General features: G+C 32.7%; 1 protein-coding gene across 1 annotated transcript; it reads left to right on the forward strand.

Annotated features, from left to right (window-relative positions):
• Nucleotides 1-1,726: 1,726 nt before the first annotated feature.
• On the forward strand, nt 1,727-6,322 carry LOC134687658 (uncharacterized). The gene is made up of 2 exons (XM_063548117.1): nt 1,727-1,761; nt 4,660-6,322. Exon 2 carries the CDS (start codon nt 4,664-4,666, stop codon nt 6,320-6,322), a length of 1,659 nt encoding a protein of 552 aa, XP_063404187.1. The 5' UTR covers nt 1,727-1,761; nt 4,660-4,663.
• Nucleotides 6,323-11,002: the final 4,680 nt, after the last annotated feature.

Consider the following 11,002-nt stretch of genomic DNA (forward strand, 5'->3'; position numbering starts at 1 on the left):
ATGAAGCAATCTATCTTTAGGAGGAACTAGTAATATTTTGTATTTGAACCTTATCCAAGTTTGATTGTAAATTTTTTCTGGCTTGTGAGTGATTAATACAGTTAACTAGTACGTGTTCTATATCCTCTTTATTGCCGCATGTATTGTGCATTGGAGATACTTTACGGATGTACTGTCCTAGTTGACCTGGTAATAAAGTAGTGCCCAACCTAAGTCTAGTGATTGTTTTTGCATGATATCGATCACCTTGATAAAAAACCTGGGTTTTTATTTACTGTATGATTTATAGAACGACTCCATAGGGAGCATGTGTTATCCCATCTATCTTGCCATTTTTTCTTATATAATGCTGTTGTTATTACAATTAATTCGTTTGCACTAAGACTCAACTTAAGGTCAATCTTATCATTACTTAGCGCTAATTTAGCAAGTTTGTCAACCTGTTCATTACCTAGGATACCAACATGCGCTGGTTACTTCTATATTTTTTGTTTTAGTCGGCAAGCTAGCATTTTAATTGGTTCTAGGATAGCGGGTCTACTTGATACATTATTTTGTATAGATTGGATTGTACTATACGAATCAGTTAAAATAACAACTTTTTGCCCTGGCTTTTTGATAGCCGCTTTAATGATTGATAAATGGCCGTCATTTCTGTGGTTAAAACAGAAAGATTGTCCGACGTTCGTTTATAGCTTGCAATCAAGCTTTATGGTATTAGAAAGGCCCTGAGCTAGGAATTTCTCCTGCTTATATAACCCGATGGAAGTCGTACTATTCTTCAAGGAGGGGTGTTCTACCAATGTGTCTCAATACTCGTTTGGACAGTTTCCTGTGGAACACCCCTTCATTTTTTACCTTACCCAAAGTTTATCCGCGAAACATCTTTTATACGTTTATAAAAGTATCATATCAATATATAAAATAAGGCTTCTGCCGAACTGTAACCTATAAACAATTTAACTTTCGATACAAAATCATCACATACGTAATACCAACAGTGTTTTCCAAAATAAATCTTTGTTTATTTGCACTTTTGGAAAAAAATATGCAAAATTTATCTTTGTTTCAAATAATGAAATACTTGGCATGAGTAAAGTTTTATCCTGTCCAGTATTACTGAAAAAATTTCACATAACATTTAATTGCAAATAAGGTAATCACCTTCAGTGGAAGTTAACAAATTTTCAACTCTTTTTTGCCTGTGTATGCTTTACAACCATGTACCCTCAAGTTTCCAAAATATTCGAAAGAAACACCAAATAACAAAACAAAGGTGCTTTGAAATGCTCACGATATATGTTAATGTCATTACATCGAATTTTTTTTACTGTACTGAAATGTAGGATTAATTCCCTACAACTGTCAAATTTAAGGGAATAATTTTTTTTATCTATTTTGAACTATATGAGTTGTTGGTATTATCCCTCACATCACAATAAAGATAAAGTAGTACCCTCTAGTTTCCAAAATATTCGAAAGAAACACCAAATAACAAAACAAAGGTGCTTTGAAATGCTCACGATATATGTTAATTTTATTACTTCGATTTTGTTTTTACTGTACTGAAATGTAGGATTAATTTCCTACAACTGTCAAATTCAAGAAAATATTTTTTTCGATCTATTTTGAACTATGATGTGTTGGTATTATCCCTCACATGACAATAAAGATAAAGTAAACGATTGTCCTGAACTTTGAATAGTGATATCACATGACTATTTACCTTCGTTTTCTGTAAAATGGTTCATTAACTTCATGGTAAGTAATCTAATAATTTCTTTGTTAACAGAATAATGTAAGAAACAGACATCATCCATAGACGTAGCTTTTTATATGCTTGTACTTAATTCTACATCGTTTGGTCATATAAGACCTTTGTTTAATTATTATAAAAATAAGTCATATCATATAATTTTATATTACAACTTTCTTCCATTTATACGACAAGTTGACAAACTTTATATGCTTAAAAAACCAGACAATGGTATTTTGATTTAAACTCGAACGCAATAATAATTCCGTTGATCTACGCTTGCAAGATATTAACTTTTTTGGTATTTTTTTACCACCAGCCTCGACTTCAACTTCATATATATAGATAATTTAGTTAATCTATATCAGTACATGGAAAGTGCGAACCGATAAATCCGTTTCTTATGTGGAGTAACTATATTTTCTTTTGTAAATGAGGTGCATTGTGGAGAATTTTGGTCGACTGATGACATTTGAAGGAATAAAGGAAATTTTTTCGAAAAGTTTTTGTTTATTCTTTTAAAAAACCAAAGACGTATTCACAAGGACGAATGTACATACAACTTGTCATGTATTTTGAACATTTTGTCTCAAGTGTGTTCTATACACACAAGCAAATTTGCATTTGCATTAAATAAAACATATATTTCAAACTATCTATAATTTTGAGGTGTTCAAATACTTTGACAACTAAAGATAGTAGAATCACCATTGAACTGATTTCATTCGACGTCATAAAAATTTGCTAAAAAAAATGCGAAAATTGAAAAAAGAATACAATCATTTGTCAAAAAACATTCAAACAAAGCAGAAGGATCGACAACTTTTATTACAGGTTCGATGATATAGGCAAATTATCACAGAAATATCGTATAATGATGTGCGTATATAATAATTTAACAATTATTATATTATATAACAGCACCAGCATATGGAGTATATGTGTCTCAATTGATACGTTACTCTAGAGCTAGCTCAAAGTACGTTGATTTTGTTGAACGAGGAATACTGCTTATTCGAAAGTTGCTAAGACAGGGCTATGAATCAATCAAATTAAGGTCATCACGCAAGAAATTTTACGGTCGCCATCATGAGCTGATTGGCAATCATGACAAAAGTGTGTCGGAAATCATATCTGATACTCTTCCTCAGTCATAATTACCTTCCATCATACCTGATTTCACTCCCAATTTTCAGTGGAGTGTGTGTTGTTTCTTAATTATTATTCACAACTGTTGATGTAAATGTCCTTTGGTTTTGTGAGTTTTTGTTTACTCTTTGGTTTTAATTGTTATTGTCTTAAACGTTTAAAGTGAAGTAGACATTATGTTTAATATCCCTACCCGGCGATAAAAAAAAGTCTTGGTAGTGTCACTCTATAATTATAAAGTGTTGACACGGATATATGTATCACATTTCATGTCTATAGTTATTTTTATAGAACTTTAAATGCAATTTTAAATTAAAATGAAAATACTCGATCATGCATTTATTATGCAACACACTTAACATCAACTAATCATGACTTAAGTTGCAGGGCCAAATAATTTCACTCGAAATGAGATCTCAGAGTGCTGTTACAAATCTATACAAAATATCATTGATGGTTCTCTTTAAACTGACACAATAAAAAAAACTTTAATTGTTATCGATTTCAAGCGTTTGCATTCAATGAACCGTCGTTTCGGGGTGACGCCTTATAATTTCCATAACAAAATGCCTATGCTATATAATACAAATGCATACAACATATCAAATAACTCATCGCTAGTAGTCCCCCTTTTAAAAAACTAATCTTATCACAAATTAAAAAAAAAATGTTAACGTTGCAGACGCCACCGGAAACAGCACGTCTCTATTGCCGTTATTTCATAGAGGCGAGAAAATAAATATCTTAACTAATATTGTTTACTGAAATTCTTTAATTGATGTAACGTTATTAAAACTTCATCGAATTATGAATTTAGATTAAAAAAGGCTAGAAATGCATTCGATAGGTTAAAATGTAATCATTTATACGTTTAGATATAGTCATCTTCGCTTGCAAAGGGTTACGACCCTTCCCCAGATGGCATATATATTAAGTATATTGAAAATGTATTTTGGCGTGTTCATATAGAAATTTAATAGATTCATGTCGATACCGATAATTTAAACGAAAATTTGGGTCGGTCTTTCCTTTAAGACTAGATCATATTCTACTCAAATAAACAATATAACAAAATAAAAGAAATCCAAGGCAAATTCAAAATGGTTGTCTAAAAAAAAAATCTAAATTGAGAATCAATCTACGGAACAAATGAAAAAAATATCTGCTATGTAGATAAAAGGGTAAAACTGCTACATCATGTAATATGAAAAATAAAGTTACAATAAAAACACACCACATCTTCATGACAATAAGTAGCATTTAATTATGTTTTTACAAAAGAAAACGTAGCAGTTTAATTTTAAAAAGGATACAAACTTTTGCAATAATTTTGCTATCAATCATATTGCTACACTTAATTATCGTTTATTTTTTAATAATAGGTTAACAGTTTATATGTTCATAATGAAATTTTACTGTGTTGCTCGTATAACTTGTCAATTTGACTTTTTTCTTTGAAGGGGCGTTGGAAGGGCTGAAAAACGATTTCGCACCCTATTAATAAACGAAACTCAACTGTTTGTCGTGTGAACTGAAATCGAACTAAACGTATTTGTATAAAATTTTTTTAGTGTCGGCATATTTACAATTTCGTATCAGAATATATCGTGACTCCACATAAGAAATTGACCCCACTGTTGGGCCGTTGTTGGTATTATGTGCTCTGGTTGGGTAAGCGAATCCTGCTCCACATGTTTAACGCATACGATAAATCATTTACTATGCGAGTATTAGCAGTTTTCATGTATTTACAGGAACATGGCCAGTAATTGGAGTAAATGTGGTGTCTGTGATGATCGTCAGGTTACCACGCCATCAGTAGTCTGGTGTTCCGAATGTGACAAAGGACTATGCGTAGATTGTAACGAACATCACAGTGTTTCCAAGGCATCAGGAAACCACGAAACCGTTTATATCGCCGACAACCAGAAGTTACCGACAGAAATTCTCCAAATCGCCCAGTTCTGCAAAATTCATAACGAAAAATATGAACTTTTCTGCAGAAAACACGACTGTCCATGCTGCAAAAAATGTGTGAAAACGCATAACGACTGCAAAGATTTAACCGACATCAAAGAAATCATATCAAACGTCAAAGCATCAAGTGCCTTTTATGATATCGAACAAACTATATTGGAACTGGCCGAGAATGTAAGGCGAATCCGTTCCAACCGAGAAGACAATTTAAAATCACTGAAAATGGAGAGAGGACAAATTGAAGCAGAAATCGAACAAACCAGAATAAAGTTAAATAATGATCTAGATATACTTAAAGATGAAGTAATTAAAGAATTAATGACAGCTGAACAAACCGAAAGCAAGAAAATACACAAGTTGCTGAATACTTTAAAGGCTAAGGAAACGCAGATCACAAAATACCAATCAAACATGTGTGATATTAAACAGCATGCATCAGAACTCCAAACCTTCTTGACCATCAAACATATTGAAAAGGATTTAAAGGTCGAAGAAAAATTTATTCGGTCGATTACTGAAAGTTCCACCACTAATCAGGTGAATATTATATCCCAAATTAACAAGAACTTCCAGAAGTTTGCAAAAATTGATGTCTGGTATCGTCCACGGAATTTTACTATTCAGACACGGAAGGACAGACAAGCCCAGATTATGGTAGCTCTTCCAGCTAGAAATATCGATAACCTGACTCTGAGATTACAGAAACGTATCAATATAAAGTTGTCAGATGTCTCTGGTTGTTCAAAGCTCCTAGATGGAAGGATGATTTTCTCTTGCTATGACCAAAATAAGATAAGCATATTCAAACCTGACGGTTCGAAAGATTTTGACATAATTAGTATCTGTTATACGTTTGATGTGGTATTTATTGGTGATGATTCTATTGCTGTAACATGCGGCGATTCAAAAAAGATTAATGTAATTGACTTAAAGAAGAAAAAACTGAAGAAATCAATAAAAATAAATTCACACAATAGAGGAGTAGTATATAGAGACGGACATTTGATTTATTGTGCCAGTGATAAAGGACTACAGATGATCAATCTACGTGATGAATCCATTACCAATGTTACCAATAACAAAGTCTCAGGAATATCGTACGTTACAACATTCGGTGACAAACTGTTCTACACAAACTATAAAAACGACAGTGTAACCTGTTGTGATTACCATGGTAACATACTGTGGACGTTCTGTGATACACGTGTTCTGAGCTGTCCACTCGGTATCACTGTAGACAATGGCGGTAACGTGTTTGTAGTGGGACATATTTCTAATAATGTGGTCATTATCTCTTCCGATGGACTACGCCACAGACAACTTTTATCACGTGAAGATGGACTGAAGGGACCACAGGTTCTGCACTATGGCACTTCTACCAATACATTGTTAGTGGCAAATGAATGCAATGATGCATTCTTGTATGAAGTTAAATTATAAGCTTTGTTTTAATTTTGATTATGTTCTTTAAATTTTGTGTACATTTATATGTATATATGTAAAAGTAATTTTGATACAAAATAAATCGTCTTATGTTTAAAATGTATTAATATTATGCAAAACTATTGCTGGATTGTGTTCACCAAATATTGATGATTGGAAAAAATGAAAAAATATAAAATATAAAAATTCAGAATAATTGCGTGCTTATACACAAATATCAGGAAAAAGGCGAAACAATAAAGAACAGAGAAAATTTGCATAAAGAATACCGAAATGAAGTCTTACGCCCCATCATAGATCTTGCATCTTATATATTTGCATATATATGATTTAATATGTCAAAGTAAAAGTGAGGTTAAAGTACAGATATAATTTTTTTTGAAGAAACGTGGATAATAAATTCAACTTCGTCGTGATACAAATCACTATATACTTTCCTGCACTAAGCTATAAAAGATCATCGTATTCAAATCTAACGGATCAGTGAATTTTGAAATCAATAATATCGGTAAAACGTTTGATGTGGTTTTTGTGATGTTTCTTTTGCTGTGACATCTAGGAACTCAAATACAATTAATATATTCCACTTAAAGAACCAAAAACTAAAGAAATCAATAAAAGTAATCGCACACAATGTTGGTGTAGTATACATGTATGCTGAGACTACTATAACACATATAGTGTTATAGTAGTCTCAGATGTATGTAACTTTTTATCATGATTTATTTTTGAAAATAAATTGTAGAACGGTTTATTTTATTTTTGATTTTAACGACTTTGTCACTTTACACCAGTAGTTAGTATTTAAGCGGCAACAAGCTGTTAAGCTTAATTTGCTCAATGTCTCATGCCACATGTATGTGATGATGTAACTCTGAGTTCCTCGTGTGTCTAAATTCTTTTAACATTTCAAAAATTATACTAATGTGAAAAAGAAGATGTGATTTAAGGGCCAATAAGATAACTCAAGAACCCAAATGACACCTAAATTAAAAACTATAGACCACCACACGGCTTTCAACAATGAGCAAAGTCCATGCCGCATAACCAGCTTTAAAAGTCCCCAAAATGGCATATGTAAAACAATTCAAACGAGAAAACTAACGGCCTTGTTTATGTACAAAAATGAACGAAAGAAAATATGTAACACATGGAAAAGCGACAATCATTGAATGACAGGCTTTGCCGGGACAGGCACATACACAATGTGGCGGGCTTAAATATGTTATCAGGATCCCAATCCTCCCCTAACCTGGGACAGTGGAGTAAAATTACAACATAAGAGCGAAATATAAAATCAGTTGAAAGAGGCTCATCAGATGGATACAATCAGAAATGCTAAACAGAGTGGACGTGGCCGGTAACTTGTATATCCCATACAAAAAATGCAAAAAACGCCCCACTAAGTACAGCATACAGATTTGAAAAAAAAGAAAAGAAAAACAAATACACTACAGTATAGATTTAAAAAAAAAACATACGCCCTATGATAAGAAAAAATTGCGAGGGTTTTACGGAACCCAGGGTCTCGCCTACTTTTGCTGTAAATGGCAGGTCCAACAAAAATGGCTAAAAAGAATCAACAAAAACATTCCTCTTATCCTTTGACAACGCCGCCGTCGTAATGTAGGATGATGGTATCATACAAGTAATTACTCATACAAAGTTTTTGTACAAGTAATGACCTGTACAAAATAATAAAATGTACACGACATATATATATATTATAAATAATTTTGATACGAAATGATTCGACTTTTGTTTATAATTATTTACATTGTACAAAACTACATATGAGTGTCTGGGTTGTGTTTACTGAAATTGAATTGTTTTAAAATAAATAGAAAAATAACAAAATAAACAATGCACAATAAGTGAGTGCTTATCCACAAATGTACAATAAAGAAAAAAGAATAATGGCACAAAGAAAAAAGAATAATGGCACAAAGAAAAATGAATAATGGCATAAAGTAAAGAGAATAATGGCATAAAGAAAAGAGAATAATGCAATATCTGTAAAGAGAAAGACTAAAACTCGTGAAATGAATACGCAGACATGACTGTCCCCTTCCGAAGACCAGTACTTGATTTGTCAGTCTACTTATCATCATGAAGTTATATGCAATACTTAGACTCTGTTCACAAAAAAACTAGTTTTCTAGAATTATTCCTTCTTTACCTACATATCCCGTTGAGATGCTGAGTTATATCAAGGAATAATAGTTTAAAAGGAATGATGACAAGTTATAGAAATTAAGGTTGAGACAGAACAACTATTATATTTATATATATGTATAAAAAAATAATTAGTGTCGAAATTTTAGTGAGGCAATTGCCTCACTTGCCTCAAGGGTAGTTACGGCCTTGGAGTCTTTGGTTGATCATAGTTGGCGATACATTTGTAATTGTTTAGATTAACAAAAGTATTAAATACCAAAAGATGTTTCCATTCGATATGCCAGCATTTCAACATAATACCGTTATATACCTGTTCGGTTGATATAAGTATGCCATAAGACCTTGATTTAAGTACTGTCATATTCCTGACTTGGTACAGGCATTTTTAAATGTAGAAAATGGTGGATTAAACCTGGTTTTAAAGCGCTAACCCTCTCACTTTGATGACAGTCTCATCAGAAATGAACAGAACTATTTTTTTGGGAACAGACTCCCCTACTCACCCTCCGAAATTTGATGCAAGATGCCTGGACTTCTTGAATCCGCAGAGAGCGGGACAGACATTCTACACGATTCATCAGATTTAACGTCTCCATTCTGACCGGACGGAAGTGACTGTATACATATACCGTGGGGTTAAGTCGATCGCCCACTTTAGCAAGTATATATTTTACTGCAGGATGGAAGATGTTCAAGGATGACCATTTGCTATAAAAAGCAACTCTTGGGATGAACATACAGACAATTTAGTCAACTCTATGCTACACCGACAAGTTAAACTTAAACAAATCGTATCTAGTCATAGCTCTGAGGCGAATTAATGTGTTCTTCAAGACCAATAAGTTGCTGCTCCACTAATGGCAACGTTTTACTCCTGAAGGGAAACTATCTTAAGTCTTCCATGCTACTTGGAAGTTTGGATCATTAGACAAAGTTAAAATAGACACTCAAGCGATATATTTGGCCTATTTTTTGGTCTCAATATTGGCCAAGTAGTTTCAGAGGAGATTTTTATACACTGACTTAATGAGATGTCCAAAGCCTTGCCGATATAGTCTTACAGTTGGTTTTGTCTGCTGTCAAACATAAAGACGGTTTTCATTTTTTTTTAATATTTTGTCATCATTGGGCCTTTGGGCTGTACTATACATGTACATATGGAAGATGAAATTTATGTAAGTTTTCGCTATGTGAACGGGGACCGAATAGAGGAGCAGAAGAATGATTGTTTTCTGTTAGATTTTTTTTTATATAAACTGCATTGTTTTTTTCCTTCATTTTCTATTATAAGATTATTGTATGTTCTTAAATATACAATGATGCCAATTGTTCTCTACTCTTTATGCCATTATTCTCTTTTCTTTGTGCCATTATTCTCTTTCTTTATGACATTATTCTCTTTTCTTTGTGCCATTATTCTCATTTCTTTATGCCATTATTCTCTATTCTTTGTACCATTATTCTCTTTTCTTTATGCCATTATTCTCTATTCTTTGTGCCATTATTCTCTTTTCTTTATGACATTATTCTCTTTTCTTTGTGCCATAATTAGACTAAGTGAACATTAAAGCAGATAACTTCCGATTTAAGAAATTTAATTAACATTAGTACCATTATACATCATAATTCTCATAAGTATGTTTAAAAGATGAGTTTGTTGATTAAAGAGTTTGGAAGATCAATATCAAGATATCTTCTAGTATCAAAGCATTTCTCAAAAAATAAAATGCGATACCTATAATTACATAAACCATATACATGTAGTTGTCTTTTACTAGTTTATCCGGCATCACGTGACGGTATAAATTGTGTTGCATCAAATGCACTTGTCTTTTATTGTCTCTTCTCTGGTTTTTAATTCTGAAATAATTACTTAAACCCAAAACCAAATAATGACTGAAGAGCAGATCAAAAGTGGATATTAAAAGAAATTATGGAAAATCTAACCTACACTAACTAAAATGTCCATGCATCAAACACCATGATACATGCATGGGGTGTCGTGTATGGACAAAACTGTCCACAGTACAAATCTGCGTTAAATTGACTTTAGATAGCAAAGGCAAGACATAATCTAGTCTATAACAAGATTAAGAGAATATGTGATTTAACAAAGATAAAGGATTTCAGCCAAGTTAATAACTTGCTGATAAATTTTGGTTTGATACAACTAGAGATCACTAGAGAACGAGCTGTAAATTTATTAAAAAAAATACCTGTTTGGTCAAAATACTCATATGGTTCGGTCCGTTAATAACCAAACGATCAGCATATATACCATATGGCCATGACCATACGCGTACCGGTTCCCAATACCCATATGGTCCGGAGCAGATATACAATTCATTGGTTAAGGTAGTTAAACACCTCCATAACTGGTACTATCTCAGTCTTTGGGATAGGAACTTAGATGTCACCAGTGTATAATTGTCATAGACACAACTGTCCCGGCACCACATACCAAAGTAGGATGGTATAAACAACTAAAGGGCACTCAAT

The sequence above is a fragment of the Mytilus trossulus genome, chromosome 10 (genome assembly GCF_036588685.1).
Source record: "Mytilus trossulus isolate FHL-02 chromosome 10, PNRI_Mtr1.1.1.hap1, whole genome shotgun sequence".
Taxonomy (NCBI): domain Eukaryota; kingdom Metazoa; phylum Mollusca; class Bivalvia; order Mytilida; family Mytilidae; genus Mytilus; species Mytilus trossulus.